At 36.5% G+C, this 26077-nt stretch overlaps 2 protein-coding genes and 1 pseudogene across 2 annotated transcripts; 1 reads left to right on the plus strand and 2 right to left on the minus strand.

The window, feature by feature from the left end:
- Positions 1-4770: 4770 nt before the first annotated feature.
- LOC141847594 (putative xyloglucan endotransglucosylase/hydrolase protein 32) lies at positions 4771-5975 on the plus strand (annotated as a pseudogene).
- Positions 5976-9054: 3079 nt separating this feature from the next.
- Positions 9055-14185, minus strand: LOC141847421 (serine carboxypeptidase-like 51). The gene is given in 14 exon segments (XM_074735464.1): positions 9055-9308; positions 10744-10882; positions 10990-11042; positions 12276-12326; positions 12412-12481; positions 12586-12782; positions 12856-12961; positions 13047-13114; positions 13176-13219; positions 13321-13561; positions 13687-13794; positions 13875-13969; positions 14067-14154; positions 14156-14185. Coding segments are annotated over 14 exon segments (1362 nt in total). The 3' UTR covers positions 9055-9236.
- A 4013-nt stretch (positions 14186-18198) lies between these two features.
- On the minus strand, positions 18199-25445 carry LOC141847354 (uncharacterized). Its single transcript, XM_074735383.1, has 7 exons — positions 24645-25445; positions 23522-23646; positions 20266-20895; positions 19920-20178; positions 19360-19519; positions 18659-18761; positions 18199-18586 (listed from the first exon to the last, which is right to left on the minus strand). Exons 1-7 carry the CDS (start codon positions 25428-25430, stop codon positions 18469-18471), a joined length of 2181 nt encoding a protein of 726 aa, XP_074591484.1. The 5' UTR covers positions 25431-25445; the 3' UTR covers positions 18199-18468.
- Between the last annotated feature and the right edge of the window lie 632 nt (positions 25446-26077).

The raw sequence follows: 26077 nt of genomic DNA on the forward strand, positions 1-26077 counted from the left end.
TTTGATCTCTAAATGTACATAAATTATGCTTCAAATTTATCCTGATGAAATACTTTGCTCACTTCTCATGATATTTCTCACACGGTCATATAGGAAAAGCTCATTTCACCACCACCATGATCCATTCTTGTTGTTAGAGACTAGAGAGAAGTAAACATGACAAATTGATTGCTTCTAGATCCCATTTAGAAGCAATTGCCCTCTCAAGATGATATGAAATGAACACAATATAGAAGTTAAATCACTTCTAACTGATCACCCCTCTTGATTGAGATCTATCTTCTAGCTAGGCAGCAAGAAAAATGCTAGACGAGTTTCCAAAATCAAAGGCGATACCTTTTTAGTATTTGAACAAAGATAAGGATGATTAGCGATATGCTCCTATAAGTTAAGAGTAAGCATATGCTCGTGTAAGTCAACCTCGTTGGAGGAGTGACTCGTGCCTTAAGATTGAGCTCAACTATGTTATTTTAATGTGTTGACAATATAATTTAAGTCGGGTATTTTTTGATAGATGCATCATTGTGATCATGAAGATTGTATACTTAATGACTTGAGAGATTATGGACTTAATGAGAATGAGTTGTGGATGTGGTGATCATGAAGATTGTATACTCGAGAGATTAGCTTAGATTCGAAGGCTTGAATTATTGGTGAAATTAATCATATCCAAGCACATTCTCTTGGAAATTTTAAAGTAACTATCATCGCGGGATATACAACACTCTTGGATAGGGTACGAGAGGGGCACCTAGTTTCTCTATTGGGGCTAAAACACTTGGCCTAATAAGTTTATCGAGGTAATTGTTATCAAAGAGTACTTATGGGTATTATTGAAGGACTTGCCAATGACAAATTGAGTTCATCATTGACCTACAACTACGTACAACCCTTATCTATACAACCCCGTATAGAGTGGTGCTTAAGGAGATGCATGAACTCTTGTATAAGGTAGTGAAGTTTTCGAGCTCGACTTGTCTCTCTAGGAAGGGAGTGAAGTTTCTCTAAGTTGTAATTTGCGAAGTCAATTATTAGAAGTTAAAGCTTAGGTTGGTGAATGCCTAAGTGCTAGTGGTACCTTCTATGAATAATAGATTGGTCTTGTATATTAATGCCTTTGTTTAGACTTGGGGGGCAATATTAATGTAGCATAGTCGAGTTATAACATATGTGTCGAACCAATTTGGCGAAGGGTACATAAGGTTCTATATCAAATAATGCTTGTGGAATGAAGCTCTCACAAATTTTCTAATGTAAGTCATCAATGTCAAGAAGAATATATATGTGTTAACTATAATCAAGTATATTACTTTAGGATTTAGGGTTTAGTTTTTAAGGGTTTAGTAATAGGAAACTATTTAAAATTAAAGAAAGAAATGTTCCTATGTAATCCACAGTGAATAATGGTTCATAAGAATAAAATGTAGACAATTAATGTTTAGGGTTTAAGCCTATTAAAGAAAAACTATTGAATTATCTTAGAACACCACCCTATAAAAAAAAGGGCTTAATTTGTAGAGTAAAAATGTTGAGTAATAAATAGAATAGTTCTTGTAGGTCCAAATTGATCAGTGAAGGAGTGGTTTGTCAATTTTATGGTGGAATAGTAAGTGTCGGCAGATCTATTTCATGTGATCATGCCGACCAAGAAATCAAAAGTCAATTTGTATATAGATAAAAATGTTGTCCTTACCTTACCTTTCCTTTCCTTTCCTTTTTCCTTTCAAAGTTATCACATTTGATGCCCTTGTCGTTGCATGGGTTGCACCTCGTTCGCCATCCGTTATCTCATCTCTCATCCGAGCTTTGTTTAAGTCAAGATTGATCAAATTGATAAGCTGATTGACTATGCTCAAGAATGTTAAAATATAATCAAAGTTCTACATTATAAATATATATATAAAAAATATGAGTTTATAAGATGAAAAATATCTCTATTAGTTTGAGACCTTTTGGATTGAGCTCAAAAATAAAATCATAAAGATTTAAGTCTAAAGTGGTCAATATCATACCATTGATTGTTGAGATACAACAAAAACCCCGTATATATATGAAAAAAAATATAAATTTATAAGATGAAAGATATATTTGTTTATTTGAGGTCTTTTGGAGATTGAGCCTTTTAGTTTCATGTGATCATGCCAACCAACGAATCAAAAGTCAATTTGTATATAGATCAAAATGTTCTCCTTTCCTTTCCTTTTCTTCCTTTCCTTTCCTAAGAACGGTGTCTATCATTTGTGTTTCATGTCTTGTTATCTTCTATAAAAAGGTGGAACCAACAGCGGCCCCACACGGTTGGTCCCACGACCATCTGTGAGGAAGTAAATCGAGAAACTGCAATTGATCACGATGGAAAAGGGTATTGCTCGGCTTCGTTAAGATTCGAACCCTTGTCTTCTTCTGCAAGTCTGCTCCGTCATAACCAACTCAGCTATGTTCCGGAGACTCATATCTTGTTATCGCACCTACTACAACGCTAGTATTGTAAATGAATCGAGTTTTTTTAAAGTAATCTAAGTGGTCAGATGTCATAAGATTAATCCTGAAAGAAAGTAGATGATATATTTTTTAGACTGCTTACCCAGTAAATCTAGAATATAATTTACACATATCCTATTTAAAATTTAAATTTATCCTTTTATAATTCCTTTGTACACTATACATATACACGGATGGAATCAAACGTCTTTTCATTTAATAAGAATTTATTTAAACTCATTCAATATTAATATATATATATATATATATATTTTATTACATCAATAATATTTTAATGAAAATAATTGTCGGTGAGTTTCTTTAACACGTTTAAGTTTAATTAAAATTTTTAAAAAACAATGTTGAACAAGCTAAATAAGAAAAAATAAATAGCTTTAACTCGTTTACTCTTCGACATCGCATTTGCTGAGAATCCTCCTCAGAATCAAGAACTCTCCTCTCCTCCCATGCAGAATCCGCTCAAGTAAACAGCCCCACGCGCTTTCGCCAGTAAAGTCAAGTAAAGTAAAGCCACAGGCAATATTTATTATTATTTTTATTAAATTTGGGGGGAAAATGTCATTTTCAAGTCAAAATAAAAACTATATGTCACCAAAAGAGGAATCTTGACAAAAAACACATTGGAGGGTGGGTGGGGCTCACTAGTCACAAGCCCATGTTGCACAACAGGACGAAGGGTACAAAACCGTGTCATGTCATTACAATTATGATTCTCAAATTCGTCTTCTAATTCACATGAACCATTCACACTGATATACTTATTATCTATTTACCCTAAATGATGGATAAAAAGAAATAATAAAAAATAAAATAAAAATCAGGAAGATATATATATTTTTTTATTTTTTTAATCAAAAGGATATCTCACTTAAATGTTTAATTGTGTATAATTATCTAATTACCTCTTCAGTATTGTATAATATTATTATTTTCCATCTAATATCTGAATTAATATAGCGCGTTGTAGCAACTATAAAATAGTAACTGCTATAATATGAATTTAAATTTATATTATAATAATTACGATTTCATAACTGTTACAATATAAATTTTTATTGAATTGTGACTGTTACAATGTGAACAGGAATTCTTATTTATGTTGTAGCATTTATGATTTTCATAATTGTAACAATGTGAACGGTAAACATTCACATTGTAATAGCTATAATTTTGTAGATGCTACAATACACCTAATCAATGCAAGATTTAGACGGAAGATAATAGTACTAAATAATATTCAAGGATAATTGAGTAAGTATACACGACTGAAAGTAGGATGAGTGTTCTTTCGATAAAAAATCAAAATGGAACTCCCTTTAATGATCCTATAGAGAAGAGGATCCATATGATTTCCGTGAGATCGCGAGAAGGGAGTTTGTGAGGCCACCTTTTGTAGTTGCTACGAGTTTGCAAGGGTGTTATTGCATTCGTCATATACTCATAAGGCGGTTACGAGGTTGCAACAGCTTTAATCATAAGCTCATGAGAAAGGAGTCATATAATTTAACTCTCGAGACAAACGAACAAGTTTGATTCCATTCATCTAATATAAAGATAAATAAAACAATTTCCATTCCTTCTCCCCAACGGCTCATGAGAAGGATACGAACTTATAACGACCTAGCCGCAAGCTCACAAGAAAGTAACTTAGACTAAGATCTCGCGAGACGGCCATGAGCTCGTGGCTAGGTCTAATGCTAGACCTAATTTAGACTAGTTTAGATCCATCAAATGAAACAATAATCTTATCTACAAACCTCAACCCTCCACCTCTCTCAACTCCCCTTCTTCCTTCCCCAACGTCTCTCTCTCTCCTCTCTCCTTCTTCCTCGTCTTCTTCGCACGACATTTGATGCAACCTCCAACGGCTACCTGCTCACAGGGTTTCCATGGATCTTCGACGAATCCAGGCCCTCGCTCTCTAGATCCCCTGGCCCACAACCCGCGAGATCTAACTGGGAGCAAAAGAGCTGTTGGGTCAAACGACTCAGACCTCAATCATTGGATTTGTACCGCGCTCGACTCCTCCTCCTCATTCCTCGAGCTCACAGCACAGCACAGACTGCCTTCCTCCCTCGGCACTGTTAAAAATGGTGGTGAGGGAGGTGTAGGTTGTGTAGAAGCACCGCTGCTGCTCCATTTCTACCCAACCCATTAACTCCATTGTCCCCCACCACGACTGTTAGCAGCTTCCCGAGCTCAAACCTTGCTATTTATTGCGTCTGCATCACAATCTGCCACTGCCTTAGCATTTCCTCAATCGTCTTCATGGATCTCCTTCAGCCATGGCTTCTTCTTCTTCTTCTTCATCTGGTGCTGCGTTGCTGCACTGCTCAGCCTTCCCCTGGTTACTTCCCCAGCTACCGGTACCGGCCGCTCAGGGGCTTCTACCGCGGGTTCAACAACCTGTGGGGCCCCGAGCACCAGATCGTCGCCGGCGACCAGCGTTCCGTCACCATTTGGCTCGACAGCCACTCAGGTTGCAGCTAGCTGGTTCCTCCTCCCCATTGTCTGAAGCATCATCAATGTCTCATTCTCTGCTTTCGCAGGGAGCGGATTCAAATCCATCAAGCCGTTTCGAAACGGGTACTTTAGCGCATCGATCAAGCTTCAGCCTGGGTACACCGCCGGAGTGAACACCGCCTTCTACGTGAGGATTTTTTTTCCTTTTTTAGAATGCTCTGTTCTGTTTCAGCTTGAAGAAGATGCCATTTTTGGGCCTTGATTTCAGCTCTCCAACAACCAAGCGCATCCCGGGTACCACGACGAGGTGGACATCGAGTTCCTGGGGACGACGCCGGGGAAGCCGTACACGTTGCAGACGAACGTGTACGTGAGAGGCAGCGGCGACGGCACGGTCATCGGCAGGGAGATGAAGTTCCACCTCTGGTTCGATCCCACTGCGGACTTCCACAACTACGCCATTCTCTGGAATCCAACTGAGATCGTGTGAGTGACCTCGATCCAAGATCATGTCTGCTCTGTTTTTTCTTGATCGAGCCAACTAATCGCCGGCGCTGCAGGTTCTTCGTCGACGACGTACCCATCCGCCGGTACCGGCGCAGGGACGCCGGCACGTACCCGCTGAGGCCGATGTGGCTGTACGGATCCATCTGGGACGCGTCCTCGTGGGCGACGGAGGACGGCAAGTACAAGGCGGACTACCGGTACCAGCCGTTCGTGGCGCGGTTCGCCAGGTTCACCGTCCACGGCTGCTCAGCCTTCGCGCCGCCGGGCTGCCTCCCGGTTCCGCCGTCGGGGAGCGGCGCCCGGGCTCAGCCCTCGCCAGAACGCGGCAATGCAGTGGGCGCAGAAGAACTTCATGGTCTACAACTACTGCAGCGATCCGAAGAGAGATCATTCCTTCATCCCTGAATGCCGATCCTGAACAAGAACGATCGATCGATGTAACTATTATTATGATTATTATTATCAGCCATTATCTTGAGCTTCAAGCCTTGATGATGGAGAAAATAAAAAAGGAGAGAAATTCAAAAGGTAAAGGAAGAGTGCAGAGCATAATGTTGGGCTGCTGCTTCTTCTTCTTCTTCTTCTTCTTGTTGTCTTCTTCTTCGTTTGTCATTTCTGAGTGTCTGGCTGTTGGTTTGATGCTCGGATCTAAATATTCTACCGTTTCAGAGAATAAAAAAGATGGAAGCTTTTTGATCGATCGATTTTTTTTTTTTTAACTTGGTTAGAAAAATCCAAGCTCAGACGCTGGAGACTGTCATCTCCCTTCCCTTTACGCAGCTAAAAGCTGAAGGGGGGACCGGACTGTTCCTCCTCCTCTGTGTTTGTAATTGCAGGGTGTTTGTTCTTCGGCAATCTTTTACGTTAATCTTTTTCAGATGTTCTGTGTTTTTTTCCTTGATGGATTGGAGGTAAAGCATCTTGTAATTGCAAATTAATGCTACTGGAGCATAGTTGAGTTGGTTACGACGGAACAGATTTGTTGAAGTGAACAAAATGGAATCTCGGCAAAACTGAGACAATACCCTTCTCGTCGTGATCAAATACAGCTTCTCGATTTACTTCCTCATAGATGATCTTGATGTGGGATAATCGCGTCACCTTAACGATGACCCCACACGGTCGGCCTCACGACCATCTGTGAGGAGGTAAATCGAGAAACTGCAGGTCACGACGCAGGAGGGTATTGCCTGACTTCGACAGGATTCGAACCTTTGCCCTCTTCTGCAACTCTGCTACGTCGTAACCAGTAACCAACTCAGCTATGCCTCGGGGGCTAGGTGGTGAATTTCACCTTTTGCTGAAGTAATTGCAAATTAATCACATTTAAATTGATGTGATGGTAAAAAAGTAAAGCATTCTCTTTAGTAAAATCCGCTACTCCAACCGTCTAATTTTATCGATCTCATGATCACTACGATGGAGGATATTACTTCGATTTCGTGGATTATAAAATTAATCAAGCAAATGACTTTGCCAAAAATTTAATCGGTTTTTATCTAACATCTATCTTATAGAAAATTTGAGAAAATGATGAGAGTAAGAGGATCAATTTTCAATAATCAAATTGATCTGATTAATCAATCGTATTATTTTATTATTTATTTTTAAAAATTATATAATGTATATATATAGTCAATATAAATATTATTAATAAGTCTAATAATTTATTCTAATAATTTAAAAAAAATAAATAATAATAAATTTAATAATCTAATATAAATTATATTTAGAGAGAAGAAATTAATAATAAATTTAGTAATTTATTCTAATGATAATATTTTAAATTGAATAATTTTAATATGTCTTTTTAGATTATATTATTCCACTGTCTTCAACAGAATCTTATCGTGAAGCTAAGGTTTTTTTTTCTTTAGATGATTTACATTAAATATTTTTTTATTATGCATTCTTCTTTCAATAAAGACAAATGAACTTATTAATAATAAAATATTTTTCTTTCTATTTTAATATGTGTATTATTTTGGATCTTCTATGAGCATGCTAATATTTTCTTTGCCAATATTTTTTTCCTTCGTTTAGCCTTGCATTGTGTCCTTATAGTGGTGATGAAAAATATTCCATAACTTATCGGATGTTGGTGATGATAAATTATTATTGCTTTATTCACTTGAACAATGAAAGTAAAGATTTATGTAGATGCAATGACTTCAATGATGTATATCACTAAAATTGTGATAGATGAATTCTTCTATAATTACTTCAAAGTTTAGCTCTTCGTGTACATTATCTTTATAAATATCTCGTTATTATTAGTGAATCCTTTTACTTTTATTATTTGTGGAGGTTGTAACCCTTCAAAGGCATGAATTGATTTTGTGGATAGTGTCCTCTTGTATTTCATTAATACTTTTTTATATTTCTTCTTCCTTGATATTATTTTCTTCCTTTAAATCTTCTATTAGTATAACCATTATCAATATTGTTTTTTGCATACATTGATGATTTTGATGTCACTTATTATTTCTTCTCGTTTACTCATTGATTTTCTCTTCTTATAATCATGCAAAGGAGAATGAAACTTTTAGGGTGCGAGGATCGGATAGTACATCTTAATCTCTTTTTGGATCTTAGGATGAAATCCTTCTATAAAAATATTCAATAATTTTCATCCTAATCAATAATGAATTTGGTTAAAAACGTGAAGGAAACGACTATATAAGCGAAAAAATATTTCACCTTTTGAAATCCATCCAACAACAGAATCTCTACTCCTCCAATAAAGGGATTGACCATCAAGTTGATAGAAATTCGTGTCCTATCTAATAGAAAATGAAAGAAAAGAACGAGACTAAAAGGATGAGATGATCACTTTGAGAGAATCCATCTCTAAATTAATTTAATTATTATTTATTTTAAAAAATTACATAATGACTTATATATATAATCATTTAATAAGATCAAATCAATAAAAAATTATTAATAAATTCAATAACCTATTTTAATATTTTGAAAGAATAAGTAATAATAAATCTAATAATCTATTATAAATTATAATATTTTAAAATAATATCTATTTTGGAGTATAATATTTGAAGTACTTATTTTATTTTATATTTGAGTATAATAACCATGAACTGCAACACAATCGCTCCATCAAAATAATAATCTAATCGACTTAGCTAATCGTATTTCGTACTATTTCTCATAATTTTTTCCATCAAATAGAACATGTGTATGCTCTAGTTGAGAATCAAACCGTGACTATATGAAAAATCCACCGATAGCCCTACCAATGTACCGTGCCCCGGGGGACTTGAAGTGCTTATTTGAATATATCAATTTGGGGTATTACCTGCCTTGCCTTGCCATAGATGATCGATCTCATCGTTGTAAAGTGGTTTTTGCTTTAGATCGCCCTGTGGCTTTGCCTTTCAGATCTGATTTGCCTGTCGGTTCTGCTTCATGATTGATTCTCCTCAGATGATTCCTCGTTCTTTGTCGTTGATGCTGTTGTTTGTTGTTGTCCCTAAATCTAGTCTTTCATAAACGTAGTTGGTGAAGAACAAACACAGTATAAATATATATCAGGAATATTGTAGTACTCCAACATCATTCAAGGACAAGTTGATCAGTATAAACAAATCACTGTCTGATTTTGAACAATGCTTCTTCTTCTTCTTATTTTCCCTTTTCACCGAAACAATAGATATGAAAAATAAAAACACATAATGGTTCGAAAAAAGAGCTACCTTGATGCATCTTTTTCCATGTCCTTTATGTCAGGAAACTTATGATCAATGCTAAGAAGCAGCGGGAGAATTAGTAATGTCAGCAATCATCTTTAGGGAAATGCAAGGCTGGTCCACAGGAACCTGCATAGAGAACAGAAATACTCCAATTTTAGCTGAATTAATTTCAGAGAGAATTTTAACTTAGCATTAAGTTTGCAGGAATCTAATCGATTCTTTTCAGAAACAATGGGTTAGGTGGGCCGAGCACGATAGACGACTCGAGCAAACCAACAGCAGGGCTACTAAGTCGAACGCATTGGGCGGGTTGAATGATCCTAGTGAATCAAGAAGACCTAGTAGGAAAGATGGGTTTGGCATAGCAGGTGGGCTAGATTGTTCGAACAACACAAAGTTAGGCAAGTATGACAAATTGTGTGGGGGCATATAAGTGAAGCGCCGATGAGCTAAGCAAGGTGAGCGAATTGGGAGAATTGTGTGGGACAAATGAGCTTGGTGGACTAGACGAGCTGAGTGGGCTTGGTGGAATGGATGGGCTAAGTGATGTAGAGAAAATGCATTATAAAGACGGATTGGTCAGACTTGTGAATGAGTCGAATGAGCCAAGCAAACTAGAGACACCTAGTAGAGTGGATCGGTCGAGTTAATTGAGTGAGCAAAGTGGATTGATGGGCTAACCATGCAGGGTTTACTCTTTGAGCAGCACCTACAAGTTGAGTGGATGGGTAGATGAGCAAATCATACAATCTGCACGAATTGAGCGGATGGACTCGGATGAGCTATATAGGCTGAGCAAGATGATCATGTTCGAAAGACTCATTGATGCTTTAGATCCACTGGGTAAACTAGAGAATGTGATTATTTTGCAGCTTGATTTAGTGATGGAAATCACTATGTGAAACTAAATTAAGATGTCATAAACTCTTCCACTTAAATCTTCCCTCACACAAACATATCTAACCATGTCCAGAATTCTGTAGGATTTAATCAATTATAATGATCAACTCAGTTGTCAGATCAATCATTGCCTCAAACTTCAAGTTAATAATAGCTCACTACATAAATCTAGGGAGTCACACAATTTATAAGAAGTTCTGAAATAATAGACAAATTTGGCATAGCATCTTTATCTTTTTGGAAAAAATTTCATTGCAAACAAAAAAAAAAGAAAAAAAAAATCCTCCAAAGAAGACTTGGAAAGATTCAAAACCTAACTCGTTAAGGTTTTTGCTTCTTCCTCAAAATATATACACATATATAGAGGTTTGCTTACCGCATTTTTTATTTCCAAGACTTATTCAAAAATGTTTCAGCTCTGTTGTTTGGTTTGTCCTTGTCACTTTCGCATATAAACCCAATACATTTCTTCAGGATTTTTTTTTTGGTCAAGGTAAATGCCATTCTTCCAGTTGTTTTATAAGCAAATTTAGACAGTTTTTTCTTGGCATGTGAGAGAGAAATCATATATATCTAGTAAATATAAAAAAGTTTCTTTTTTAAAAAGATTAGTTTTAGCCATTTTAACTTGTAAAAATACCAACAAAGAAAGAGTACTTACAAAATGTCCTGCTCCAAGAATCCAGTAGAAGTGCAAATTCTGATAAGATTTCAGGAAGCCCTTGGTGACTTCGGCTTCCTCACTAGAACAATATAAAGGTGTTCGATCTATGTTGTTGAAATTTTTTAACCCTTCCCATCTGCAAGTAAAAAGGTAGGAGATTTCTTTCACCAGAGAAATATTTCCATGTTGAAAAAAAAAGAGAATAATAGACTGAAATTCAAAAAGTTGTTTTATGCTTCTCACTTCAGCTTTTGAACCCATGCTTCAGTGCCCTTGGTTGCACAAATTAGATCAACCTATGCCCAGAAACAAAGCACATTACAGTTTTTCATATAGAAAAAAATGTTAAATACTATGGCACAACTATTGTTTCTGTTTTTCACAATGTATTTTGTTTATCAAAGGAAAGACTATAAATTTTGAATGATGTTTCCATTCACAAATTTGCATTGTGTTATGATGAAGAGGCACAATGATGACTAAATGTGAACTTTGAGGGGTCAATCTAACACCGTGTCAGAGATTGAGGAGCAAATTATAATCTGAAACTTGTTTAAACATGGCAGGCACTTTCCAAGAACCACAGCATAAACTAAAGCATCTAAGCCAATTTATTATTATTATTATTAATTCACTTAAGATCACCTCAATACACTTTGACATGTGAAGAATTTGGATTCAATTTTAATAGGCTAGGTTCAGATTCCAGGACAGGTCATGTTTTGTCTTCAATGAGGTGCCAACCGGCTATTGCTCACGTTCATACCCTAAAAACTATTAACTAGTTTCCAAGAACAAAGTTCAGTATGTGGACCACTTGCATTATTATTCACCAGTACCGCTGGTCAACAACTTTGCCACCCTTTTTCTTCATTACAGAGTCAATTGACAACACATGCAGTGGTAGAATAAGAGATCATTTAGTGTCTTTTTTTGTTTCAAACGACTTAGAATTTCCAACCCAATTAATTTCGTAACTCATGATCAAATTTAAAAATTATAAATGTTATTTTATCAGTGGCTCAACTCTCTTGAACCATATACGGATTGCATACATTAAGCAAGTAGATATTCATTGTATTGGCAAATGTATATAGTATTCTTTACTTCTTTTGCATTATGAGTTGTATTTTTGTTGAGAAATCTACTGAGCAAAGAAGAAAACCAATTCAGTCTGTTGAAGGTAAAAGTAAATAGATCTCAATCCCACTTTTTACTTTTCTGTCTCTTACAAAGCTTTTGGAAGCTATTGTGTCTTAAATAAGTGGTTTTGTACTTGGCAGTTGGCATCTCTGAAGCATCTTATTCTTATTTATGTTCTCTTCTTTATTCGAATAAAGAGTTTATGAACTTTTTAAATAGACAAAAGATCCAATTTATAGTGTTCTTTGGGCCCTACTCATTATTAGTTTGAAGGTTTTTCTGGATATGAGAATCTTAAGGAGACTTTCTAAAAATATGGGAAATCTATAATGAGTGGCCGAAATGGCTTTTGAATCCTTCATAGATGGTGAGATATCAATTCATACCTGTCCATTATAAACAGTGACATTGACTCCCAGGGAAAGGAGCTCATCAACCTGTAAGAACAGATCATTCAAACGGAACATGATCAGAACATGAACTTTCTCTGTAGCTAATTTTATTGCTCAGTTAGTGGTCTACCTCATTAATTCTTGGCTTCATGAAGTCATTAGAAAGATAACTGAAGACAAGACCAGACTGGTCTCCCCAGCTGCATTTAAGACAACAATCAGTTTATTTTTACACCAATCTTTTCCAAGCTGAATGCTATGAACTAATTGTTTCTGAGTTAATTGAAGAGGAAGTAAAATATACCTGACATTTCTCGGAATAATCTTGAGCTTGTCCCTGATTGGGCCATTCATGAGGCTTGATATGTCACCATCTGAAGACGAAGCCTTGGAGTTCAGGTATGTTGTATACGTCTTCATTACCAACCTCCTTGTTGCTTCTTTAGTTGATGCCAGTGAAACAGGATCGCTTGCAGAGTCCAATAAGAAATTGTAAAAGTCCTGCAAATGTTCAGAATCAACTCAGAGTGATAAAAAAAAAAATCTTTAACAACTGTTCCTTTTTGTTACTTACGACATCATTGCTCTTAGAACTGATGTAGCCTTCAAGACTACTCCATGTGTCTGTTGCATCACTGTATTTCCCATTTGCTATCTGCTGCTTAATTTTTTCAGCCATGCTGAAATCAACAACATGATCATCCAAAGTTAATAGTTTGGTAGAAGTAAGTTTAATATTCTCTAATTGAGAACTGCACACATCACTTGTTTGATTCCTCTGCAGATTTTTCATCGAGCCTTGAGACGTCCTTCAATAGAGGCCCCCAAGAGAACTGCGGTGCAATAATTTGCATGAGCAATCTGTCTAATACAGTGAAAATCATGATGGCTTACCACAAAATCTTCTGGTGAAATCCAGCTATCTCCCAAAGCTACACCTGTCAATAAGCACAAATTCAACTTGTTTCTTTGGCTGCCAGGACAAGGAATCAAGGGACGGAAGGAAAGGGAAGAAAAGGAGGGACGGAAGAAAAGGTACCTCCAAACTTAAGCTTCAGTTCCCCTGCTTTGATGGCTTTGAAAATGGCTAAACCAACAGTGGCAGCAAACTTGCCTCCATAAGACTCTGCCACAACGAAGAGCGGGCTCTTCTGCCATGTCTCATTGCCGTTGTAGAGCTTTTTGAGAAGCGTCGTCAAGTCCGTGGCCGCCTCCACGTCGCTCTTCACAAAACGGCTCTCGTCCTGCACGTAGCTGAACCCTGTGCCCACCGGGTTGTCCTGACAAATCCAATTTGTTTTCCCCCTTTCTCATCAAAGACGATCAAGATCGAATGTCGATTAAAGAAAACCGCAGGAATCGATGGATTGCAGGCTTTATGCAATTTTAAGGTCAAGTGAATCACCACAAAAAGGAGGTCAGCTTTTTGCAGCCATGTCGATTTCCGAGGCTGGAGATTGGCGTCCAGCGGCCCGACTTCTTGGAAGTTCCCGATGGCCACGCCGGACGCGCCCTGCAGAGGGAAAACAGAACCTTCGATCAGAGTCGGAGATCTCGAGGTCGATCTTCCGAAGAGGAGGAGCGTGAACTTACAGGCCCGCCCTGAAGCCAGAGCACGGTCGGCCATGGCGTCGGGCCGGCGTCCGTCCTCTGCGGACTCCGGTAGAGCCACCAGAACAAGTGCGCCTCTGCATCAAGAACAAAAACAAAAACAGCGATTGAGGCGGCCGCTCGCCGATAGTGTGAACCCGATAGATAGACAACCAGCGAAGGGAGATCGATTACTCGGCCGGACTTGGACGTATCCCCACTGCTCGGATCCGTCGGCGGTGCCGGATGCGGCGGCGACCGTGAAGTGGACGGCGGCGCAAAGGAAGGAGGAGGAGGAGGAGGAATTTAGCCATGGAGGAGGAGAGATGGTGACGATGGTCGCAATGAGTCTCATTCGATGTGGGAAGGCAAAAAGCCACTATATATTGCGCTGGCCAACAAGTCAAAGATAGAGAGAGGAGATAAAATTAGTTTAAAATGCCTTTTTTTTTTTTTTTATCGATTCAAACCCTCGTCCTCTTTTGCAACTTTGTAAGTCTCACACGATCGATCCCATAATCATTTGTCACACAATCGATCCCACAATCATAGGTATTGCTTGGTGATTCAAACTCTTGTCCTCTTCTGCAACTCTACAACGTCGTAACCAACTCAGTTATGCCCCGGGGGCAAATCTCATTGATTCTCGAATGCTCTTTATTTGGATGGGATAAGAGAAAATTCATCAATGGAAGGAAGGAGAAGTAAGAAAAGGAAAAAAAAAGAAAAATATTTATGTTACAAAGAAAGGGAATGTTCATTAACATGTTACAAAGAAAGGGAATGAAAATTAAATATATAAAATTATAAAAATATCCTTCTTAAATTAAATCTAAATATGAAAAATATATATATATAGTCATTAAACCTATGTAAGATTTTTCTTGTTAAAATCACTTATGAAACTAATTAAAATTAATATTTATGATTTAAATAAATAAAAAAATTTTAAAAAAATATGAGTAGATATAGAATAAGTATGTGAAATATAAAATCTATATACTTTGGTACGATAAAGGATAAATCAGTATTTTTATATATATTTCTATAAAAATTTATTGATGTAAGAAAAGAGTGAAAAAATTGTGCTCAACTAGAGAAATTTAAAAAATTTAGGTTAAATAAATTATTTGAGAATTAATATTTTAAAAATAGAAATAAAATTAGAATACATAATATTTAGATTTACCTTCCCTTTCCTTACACCCTAATTTGGAATGTAAGAAAATCTTTCTTTTTATAGGTAAGGAATGTTAAAACTTACCCTTCCCTCACTTCTTTCCAAACAAGGTTTAAAGTTCCCTTCCTCTTATTTACCCTTCTTTTTTCTTTCCTCACCTCCTCCCAAATACAGTGTAAGTGTTATTGTTATTAAGGATCTCTCTTTCATAAAGTGAGGAGCCACCTTACAAGGGTTGTCTAGATGATAGATTCATTTTTGCCACCATGAAAAATCATAATATGAATGAATGAGCCCTCTGGCATAGCCGAGTTGATCATCATGCGGTGTAGAATTGCCATAGAAATCTAGAAAAATCTTAAAATGAACATGTGCAAATACGACTTTGGATTATCTCATGTTCCATGTCTAGGAAGGTTACTAGATTAAGGCTGAATAAGCCCTCGTAATTTATCTCATTCCAGAGTGTGTGAAACTGCCCTGAAGGGGTCGTTAAGGTGACAACTTCATCTTTTGCCATTCGAGAAATTTTAAAATGAAGCTCACGATGCTACTATAGGACACTTTTGTAATATCTAATGATCAAGCCCCAACTATTCTAAATTATCAAATGAATTTTCTTCAATGAGCAATTGATCTAAGAACGTTGAATTGTTGAATCGTTCACTATGAGCATTTATCAATTTACCCAGATAATAAATAAAAAATTTTCGTATAACTGAATCAATCATCCTAGAATTTAGTTCAAAAGGTTGGATATTTAATACCAACTAAAAATAAATAAATAATAATTAAAAAATCTTTAAATGAATTTAGTTTTCAATTTGATGATTCTAATAAAAAGGACACCCTTTTAATTTTACCCATAAAACAATGAATACATCAAATAAAATATATTACTAGAGAATCTTCACCTTCTTTATTAAAATAATTTAAATAAAAAATAAAATAATAATAACAATTAAGTCTTATTCCACTAGGTGACGTCCGATATATGAATCTTATCATCATTTATAATTAAATAAATTTTATTTTATTTTATTATTACTAATCAAATCATTTTTGATCTTTCTATTCGTTGTTTAATATAGTCATAGTTTCATATCATCTAACTAAAACATTTATTGGTCGTCCAACTATATATTTGTATCATCTTAAATGTGTTGCTCAAAATTTTTCCTCAATAACTGTATCTCCGATTTTCTTTCTAATATTTTTATTTTATTTATTTTTATATGTCTGCACATCCACTTTGACATCTTTATTTCTGCAATTCTCATCTTCTATTCATATACTCGAGTCATAACCCAACATTCAACTATATATAAACAGATCTAATCATCGTTGTATAAAATTTTCATTTAAGTTTTAAAAATACTTTACGATTACACAAAACATCGGGCACTCTTCTCCATTTTAATCAACTCGCTTATATTCTATGTAAAACATCTCCTCAATTCCTCCATCCTTTGTAAAAATAATCGTAAGTACTTAAAACTCTCAGTTATAAATAATTCATCATCTTTTATCTTAATAATTATTGTATTATGTCTAATATTATTGAATTTAAATTTTATATATTTTATTTTTATTCTACTAAATTTAAAATCTTCAATTACGCTAAGATTCGTGTTTAGCTAAACAAAGAACAAAAGATAAAAATAATTGATATTACACTTGTGCACAAAAATTTATTCATATTCCTTAAACCACTTTTTTGAACACTAAGAGGGAAAGTGAAAACCCTAGATTTAAACTCCATGAACATAAAAAAATCTCTCTTTAAAAAGAGCATTTGTTCTCTATTTCACAACTTCACAATATATTCCAAGGCATCCAACCTACTCAACTTATTTAATTTATCTTGACTTCCTCGGCTTGCTAGGCCCCTTTAACCTAGTTTGCTCAGTCGAATCGCCTCGCTCAATTCGTCTAAATTGTCTTGTTCATTAGATTATTCAGATCATCCAACCTACTTGACTTGCTTAATTAGCTCAACTATCTAATGATTCTTCAAATTCTTTAATCAACTTGGATTATCTGATCCACTCAACCCTTTTAATATGTCTCGATCACGCTTGCTTGACTTACCTAGTCGCATGATTTGCCTAACTCACTTGCCATTTCCGACCGGTTAACTCGGTTAGCTCGAGCTCAACTGACTGGCCTTCCATGTCGGTCCTGTACATTGTAACTGGGTCTCTAGGATTTTTTGGTTTTCTTAAGAATCTACGTTCTGAAATAATTTAGGAATAAGCTTTTTTTATTTTTGTTTATGAAAGGAACAGCTACAAAGAGAATGAGAGGATCACAACTTTATGAGAGTTGAGTTGATATGCTATTTTTTTCAGTCAATGAAACACAGCAATTGTAATATCATCCAAAGAATACAATAATAACATTCAAATCTTATCCTACGAGGTGGAAAAACATATATATATATATCTTTCTACGTCATTAAATTTTATCTCCTATTATATCATCAAATAAATTTTATTTTATTTTATTATTACTAATTAAGTCTTTTTTTATCTTATTTTTCCTCGTTTGATAGTCATAATTTCATATTGTTTAATTAAAATATTTATTGATCGTCTAAATACACATTCATCATCTTATATTTTTTTTTTAAATTCTCAATAAATAATTAACTTTCTTTTTAATATTTTTATTATTTATCTTATCCATCCTTATATATCTCACATATCCATCTTAACATCCTCAATCTCTGTAATTCTTATTTTTTATTTATATGATTAAATCATATCTAACATTTAACTTCTATATAATATAACAAATCTAACTACCATTTTATAAAAAAAATTAATTTTAAATATAATTTATCATCACACAAAACACCTAACACTCTCTTTCATTTAAACCATCTCATTTGTATTTTATATAAAACATTTTTCTCAATCCCTCTATCATTTTATAAAAATAATTCTAAATACTTAAACTCACAATTATAAATAATTTATTATTTTCTATCTTAATAATTATCTTATTAAATTTAATACTATTAAATTTAAATTCTATATATTCTATCTAATATATCTACCAAAGGCCACATAAAAGATTAAAATATCTATTTCCTACTCAGAGGGTCGATGTATGAATTTTTAATAAATATATAAATAAACAAGCTAAAACACAGTTAAACTTTTAAATTGAATTTCTTTCTCATCGTTTGAGTTTAAACCAAGGCGGCAATTTACAAGTCCACTCGAGACATTTTTGTTGCTCCAAGAACACAGAACAAAAAAAGAAAGTAACACCAGGGGAAAAAAATAAAAACTAAAAACTAAAAACCAGCAAACTATGAACATATAAACATTAAAGGTTTTAGAACATTTACCATACACAAAATTCTGGAACAAGAGGCTTACTCCTCTTCATCACAGGGGAGCTCCTACACTAGTTGATCGAGTAGGCCCGGACCACCTCGATAATGGGTGCGCGGCACAAGGGGCAGTTGCCTCCAGTTTTGACTAACTCGCGAGCACACTTCGAGCAAGTGCACATATGACCACATCTGTTCAGTGCCAGGAAAAATAAATGTGAGCATAATGAGGTTAAACCTGTCTCTAGAAGAACTGATTCGGACCTGTAAAGAAGAGACTCGATATGGTTATCGCAACAGACACAGCAAGTCCCTTTTCTAACTCGACTCCAATTGAATCCATCCACAGATGCTTCCTCACTGCAGCCTGCTCGTGCCACAGCCTGATGTTAGGTTTCTAAGTGAGGAAATGAGTGGAACTTTAGCTTTAGGTGGTAGAACAAACAAGTTGCAGATATGCCCTGGGTTATTATCAGAATAAAACAAATGAAAATTCTTGCAAACTTGCATTAGCTAACTTTTTAAAGACTTAAAAATGTAGCTAGAGGTAATCCACTTGGATTAAGCTCAATTGTAGACAGACTAAGAAAAGGCCCTCAAAAAGTTCTAAATCAGATTGGAATAAAAGAGGATGACTACCTAAATAAGTCAAGGACTTCAGCTACATCTAGGACTTGTAAAGCATGAGTTTATGCAAAGTAAGAGTTTGTAATTTCATTAAATAGATAATATGCATAAGAGAAATAATAATATATTGCTAACCGGAGACACTAAAAGATTATCAATCCATCATGGGAACAAAACACCATACAGTGGAAAGAGCTGCAAATATTCAATAAAGGGGTTTGGGATAATGCTTGGTTCAAAATGCTTTAATCTTTGATATCAACATCTTCGCGGGGGCTTCAGGAGAACAAGTGTTCGCAATAATTCAATGACAAAACTTAAGAATAAATAGCACTGACCTCCAGAAGACCGATTCAAAGCTGCAGAGACTTCCTGTCTAACTGCACGTTGTAACTCCACTTGCATTTCCATGCAAGCTTCCACCATTCTTTGCATGTTATTCATTCCCTGGTGCATCCTAGCCATTTCTGCCTTTAAGTCATTGAGAGCATCCCATTCCTGCACAAAATACCATTATGTTTAGCTTGGATGCAAAAACACGTGATATATAACATTATTACTACTCTTAATAATGCCCATCCAGGAAAATGGCAAAACACTGTATTTACCAAATGACCAGGACAAGAAGTCGCATGACCACTAAAAATTTAAAAATAATGGAAATCATGAGATAAGGATACTTAAAGGTACAATTGAAATGGAAGGTATAATGATGAAACCAACAAATTTCAGAGTACAAACCACAAAAAAAGAGAGCAGATAACAATAAATGGAATTTGGAAATCAAGTACAGTCACAAAACACTAGTTTCATGGTTGTTTATATTGACTAAAACTTATTGTGTAACTATAGAAGAAAGATTGCACACAATTTCTGAGCAATGCATGTTTTGCCTCACCCAATTGTTTAGATGCATCCCAGAGTGCCACAGTGGTGGTCTTGGAGGCAAAAGTAGTGGTGGAAACACATTAGACCTCCTAGTAGCTCGATTTTGACCATCCCTTCTCTCATCCCCGTCTTCTACTGGTGTAAGTGTAGGCAGTGGTCTGCCTATATCCCAGTTGAATGGAGTTGTGCCTTGTTGTTGAACATAGGATTGTATTAATTGGTCTAAACTTTCACGAAATCCGCTGTGAAGAAGGTTAGAAACACTCCTCCTGTAACAAAGTAATTCATCACAACAGTGACAGAAGTACAGTATCCAGTGATGGTTAAATACAAGGAGCTAAAAGAATATGCCGTACCTACTAAGGAGTTCCCTAAGCTCCATACTGTATACACGTTCATCATCAGGAGGGATAAATCTGTTAGCTCTTCTAATTGGACTAGGCCTTCGATCTGATGTTGGATCTTCCTGTTCGTCCTGCCAGTTTTCTGCAGTATCAGGAGGTTCATCCTCATGCCATTCTTCATGAACTTCAAGTAGAGGACTATCTTCTCCAAAATCATGCCCAGCGGTTTCCAGTGGCCAATCCTGATCCATGTTTTCCTGCCAGTTTGCATTGAAATCCTCATTAATTTCCCCAGTTGATTCAGGCCGATCAACTATAGTAACAACAGTATTTGATCCCCAGCCTACTCTATCTTGTCCCGTATCTTCTTGTTGCTCAGCTACATCAGCAGGAGTTTCCTGAATATCATGAGTATCATGACGATGATTACTCTCCAATTCAAACATCTCTTCTCTCTCTGCTGTTTGGTTAATGTTAATATCCACACTAGGTTGAGCCTCTTCCTCAGTGTTGATGCTAGATAAATATGTTACACTACTGGCTTGAAATTGATCCATCACGGAAATATGATCAACTAAAGAATTTGGCTGGCTTGTTGCTTCATCATGAATGGCATTCTCTAATTGAAAGTAAATACCCTCTCTGTTCACATGAGACATTATATCTCAATACCAAAAAATGATAATATGAGAAAGAACGTGACATTCCACATCATGTATGTCTCAACAAAGTATTAACCTACAAAAGGACCTCATGCAACAATGTAGAGTATAAAATTAACGGGGCATATGTGAATATGAAATGCATGTAGCAAGATGTATAGGGAATCACCAGTATAATGAGAAAGCAGCTTCATAACCTAATGATCTCAAGTGATACTAGGGAGAGATACAAAAATTATACAGAGTTCATGGCTATGCAGGAATTTAGTGAATTGAATGAGGAAAGAAAAAATAAAACAACTTTGATCTGCTCATATTTACTCTCATTGCAGGTGACTGAATATACAACAAGAAGTCATTTCCTAAATATTTCGAACAGCTACATGGATATTATGGCAGAATAGTGATAGCTACTAGTATTTCAAACAACTCTATGTAAAGCTAGCTACTATTGATGCGCAGGTGAAAACTTGTTCAAAAGACATAAGACATTTTCATAAGTTCATTCCATTCATTTTATCTAACAGGGGAAGGATTGATCAATTTATGAGCCACATGATCCCACAACTACGAGCCCGGGCGACGCCTCCGGCGGCGTTCCCGGCCGGATTTCGTGTGCCGGCGCTGTGCCGGTGCCGGTGGCTCGTCGGAACGAAAAATTTCGTGCGTATCGTCCGATACGGCACGAGATTTCAAACCTTGCCCACAACTATATTTTCTCCTTTTTAGTTTCTTTTGAAAAGCCTACATAAATTGACATGTCAGCATATGGAGTATGGTGGTGTTATGAGTTAATAAATGGCATTATGCCTCTATTCCACTCTTTTATCTTCTTCTCCCTTTATTAACCTCTCTTCTTATCTCTCTCTCTCTCTCTCACTTGTATTTTCTCTTATCGAGTCATCTATATCACTTTTAATCATATTAAGTTGAATATTTCTTTGGTCATTGTCTTCCATCACACCTTCAACTCTAACTCATTCACTTGTTTAACTACAAAATTTGTCAACTGTTGCTACACATGTCATTACCAAAATAACCTATTTTCTTAGTTCCTGACATGAATAAGAGCTACCTCATTGTTTGTATACAGTAAATTACTAAATTGCTTTGTCTTTCTTTAGACACTCACACATTCATTTCAACATTCTTGGTTCTATTCTGCTAATTTTGTGTATTTAGTCTTAACTACAAAAATCTCTAATGTACAAGGTATTTGTTTTATTTCCATGGGACAAAAGGGCACATGGTAATCATAGAAGACCATAGAAAACTCCTCTTCATTAAAAGGTGTTGAATAACTTGATTGTGTATATATATCTTTTTTACCTTCAAGGATTTTCTATCCATCCAATTTGACATTTTCTTATCATTGAGCTTGTATTCTGTGCTAGTTGTACTTAAACACTTAGACTAGAAATCTTGTCTCCACAATTAAAGTTTTGAATTTATTCTAAAAACTAGCTAATTAGTACAAAATAGTAAATAACATCCTAAATATGGCAAAAAAATTCATATAATAATAATGAGAAAAAGATAAAAGATTTAGACATGACTCTTTAGTTTACGACAGAGATATAGGAAGATTATTGGACATAACAGTGTATTTGGCCAAATTTTAAAACTTAATATGTTGGGACTTACAATTATTTATAGCTCTCTTCAATTCAAAATTTCAAATAGCATCAGTTCAAAATTCAAAGACATTATCCAACTAGCTTATTATAAAGTGATGTTAAAAATAGATATAATTGCTATGTGAACATCAATGAAACAATATTCTAATATCAAAATACACTATCATCCCTGGTGAATCTACTATAAATTAAATGTTACACATAATTTAATCCAAATAGAATAAAAAAAACATTCTACTCTCTTGATCATTATTACCATGATACATTCAATCATACATCAAAATTAGAATGGAAAAGGAGAAAGGAGGAAGGACATCAACAAAGTGACTAATAGAACAACTACCAAGCTTGACAGTTGACTGAATTCGACCATTGTCGACTATGCAACATTAATCAAGACCAATGTCAAAATTTTCAATCAGGTGTTCAAGGTGCCATTTGATTCAACAGGGAGGGACTATCTTTACCAGGTTGATAGAAGTCCATCTAAGCTTCCTATTTTTACAAAATTGACAAAAATCAGTTTTAGGTTCTACCACTTGACACACAAGCTCTTCCAACCCAATTCTTGTCGACAGATTAATAATTATCGTGCTGTTGCCAACTAACCTGCTACTCTGGTAAAGATGTATTTGACTTGGAACCTTATCAGCTGAAGTGGTAGTTATTAGCCACACTCATTATTTATTTCATATGTAGAGAGGTGCTGTCATCCTTAGCATGGATACTCCATTATTCAGAGGGACAAAACAGCATATAATTAGAACAAAACACCCTACTCAAGTTGCAAAGTAGAAAACAACCAATGGCTCTAATTTTCATTGGCACAATGATCAGAAATAAAAGACAAGATTATGTGGATAGTTAAAATAAACTACAACCATAAGAACTACACATTATAAAGTAAAATCATCAGAAATTGGTCACTGTATTATGGGCAAGTATGAAGTGACAAATAGATAGCATTACCTTAGACCAGAGACGCGATGATGTTGCCTCAACTGGCCTAATTCTCTTTCTGCAATTGAAGGCAACCTCTCTTGACCATCATGTGTCATTACACCATTTCGTAAAAATCGTCCCCTCAATAATGCCTGTGAAATAAGAGATGTTTAAATTAGATGGTCACATGAATAATTCCATGAATTATCAAATAGCAACAAAATTGTAGACATGCATTCTCGAAGCAAAAGTAATTTATATCAGAGAATCAAAGAACACAATAAGAAATGCTGAGAGGATATTGCTACATAGAATAATCAAGGTAAAGTAGGTTTACGGGCATAAAAAAATCAGACTCAAAAGGCCAATATGGTAATTCATATCGAAGAAACCAAACTACGGCTATGAATTAATACCAATGCCATAGAAGGTGAATGGCTAGCTGTGGCACAATGACTTAAATGCATGTAAACTTTCACATTAATATATGGATATTGCTACTTCCAAGTTTGTTTTCCTCTTCATTAGTTAAACAGTTTGATTGTTCAGCACACCCTCGACTTGCCTCTGAATTCAAGAACAATTTGAGGTTCAATGCAGATTTACAGTAGCTATCGAAACAATAAGTAATGCTTCATTAATCACAAAAATGAAGTAGAAGACAAGAACTTTGTCTCTTAAGTCAAATAAGCATTCAATCCCTTCAAAAGAATGATACATAAAACCTTTTTTATACAAAGGAAATATTAACTTGAGAAGAAATAAAATAGCTCAAACTATAAGTTTGACAAACAAAGGGGAATTAAGAACTAAACAAAATCTAGCCTAAAGACACTAAACATAATGCTTACTTATCCTCTAACCTAAAATCACTACTAATTTTGCATTAGAGATCTTAGTTTTCCAATGCATATATCAAACAAACAACATGCTAATAACATGCAATTTACTTTTATGATTTACAAAACTTTGGCACTCTAATCATTCTTTTATAACAGAATAGAAGTCAACCATTTCTGTAAAGTCATATGATTTGGTTGTTTCTTTTATTGAAGTAGTTGCCCTTCAGAATGGTTCCTGCTGACAGTCAGCTGCTTACTACCCAAGTGATGCTATGTATTTGTAGAGATGTATAACATGATCAAATTACTTGAATGCGATTGCGGTGAGAGAACTGTGAGACTGTATGATGCTCTGATAATGCATGGAGCTCGTTCTGCCTTTCCGATGCCATCCTTGTGATTAACTCGAGTCGAGCTTGTCTGCCTCTCAAGCCCAGCAATTCTCTCCTTACACGCTCAGGTTGGCTATCTGTCATAAACTCATTTCTTTCCCTCTGCTGCTCCTCCCTCCGACTAGCACGGATATCTCTCGGCTGCTGACTAGTCATCACCCACTCTCTCACTAATCTCACCCTCTCCCTTTCAAGATCCCCTAGCCCATGCGCCCTCTGAGTGTCAATGCTGTGGGCAATCCTAGCTGCTGGTTCTGAAATCTCACTCTCCGTCATCCAACCGCGAACTATCTGTCTCACCCTCTCCCTTACCTCGTCATCAAGGTCAGGAGACTGTCCTCTACTTGATCCCCGATCATCCTCATCCACCGCACCCCGTCTAGAAGAGGAGTCCATATGTCCATGAGCCCACTGTGCGTATCCAGTATACTCGCTCTCGCCTGCTGTAACCGAGCTGCCACCCAGCTCGTCCCGGCCTTCCGAAGGAACCCGAGCACGAAGTGCAGACACTGCCGCGGTGCTCCTGCGCTGTTCCCTTGCGCCAGCTGTCATGTCCTCGAGCTCCCGCCACATCTGCAGCATCGATGATGCACGAGAAACAACAGGCCTCTCCACCGCGGCGGTGGCCGACGGCGACCAGAGGGACTCCCTGAGAAAGGAGGGATCGAGCATGGACACGGTGTGGAGACCTGCCAGCGCCATCAGCTCAGACTCACGGCTTCGCCTCTCCATGGTGGTAATCATCTCCTCCGCCTGGCGAGCGACCCACCGGCTGAACACTCGCGAGTGTCGGCGCGCAGCGGAAGAAGACTCAGCGAGGTCGTCGCCTTCAAGGTCGGACCTGCGGCGCCTGCGGGCGGCGATCTGCTCGGCCTCCATTGCATTCCCTTCCCCGTCGTCCTCGCCGCCCCCCGCGGCGCAGGCGCTCATGCAACCGTCAAGATGGCCACGGACGAGCTCCTCGAGTCCGCGCCGGAACTCCAGATCGGCGTCCCTATGCCGGAACTCCGCCATTACTTGAGCTGTCGACTTCAACCGTCGATCACCGCCATCGAATCTAGAAAAAGAAAAGGGGGAAAAGCGCAAAGCGATTGCAGATGCTGCTCCAGAGTCCAGAATCGACAGGGAAGGCGATCAAACAACAAGCACAAACCCTAATAACACGCAATCTGGAATCGAACTGAAGACGAAGAAGAAGAAAAAAAAAGAGAAGAAAATGCAGAGAAATTGGACGTGATAAATCGTTGCTCGTTCATCATCTAACTCAACTCACTCACATGTGGCATATTTTACCCTAAGGAGCCAAAACAAATAGGTCATACTTTAGGGGCTAAAGTATCAAATTACAA

This window comes from Curcuma longa, chromosome 16 (genome assembly GCF_044706935.1).
Source record: "Curcuma longa cultivar G26 ecotype Majalengka, Jawa Barat chromosome 16, ITB_CL_G26_1.1, whole genome shotgun sequence".
NCBI lineage: Eukaryota > Viridiplantae > Streptophyta > Magnoliopsida > Zingiberales > Zingiberaceae > Curcuma > Curcuma longa.

What these genes read in the sequence shown, in the direction of transcription:
- LOC141847354 (XM_074735383.1), bottom strand. Translation starts at nt 25,430, where the DNA reads ATGGCGCTGGCAGGTCTCCACACCGTGTCCATGCTCGATCCCTCCTTT. An exon ending in CTCACCGCAATCGCATTCAA is followed by an intron (nt 23,647 to 24,644) that starts GTAATTTGATCA and finishes CTTATTTCACAG; the next exon opens with GCATTATTGAGGGGACGATT. An exon ending in ATCGAGTCTCTTCTTTACAG is followed by an intron (nt 18,587 to 18,658) that starts GTCCGAATCAGT and finishes GGCACTGAACAG; the next exon opens with ATGTGGTCATATGTGCACTT.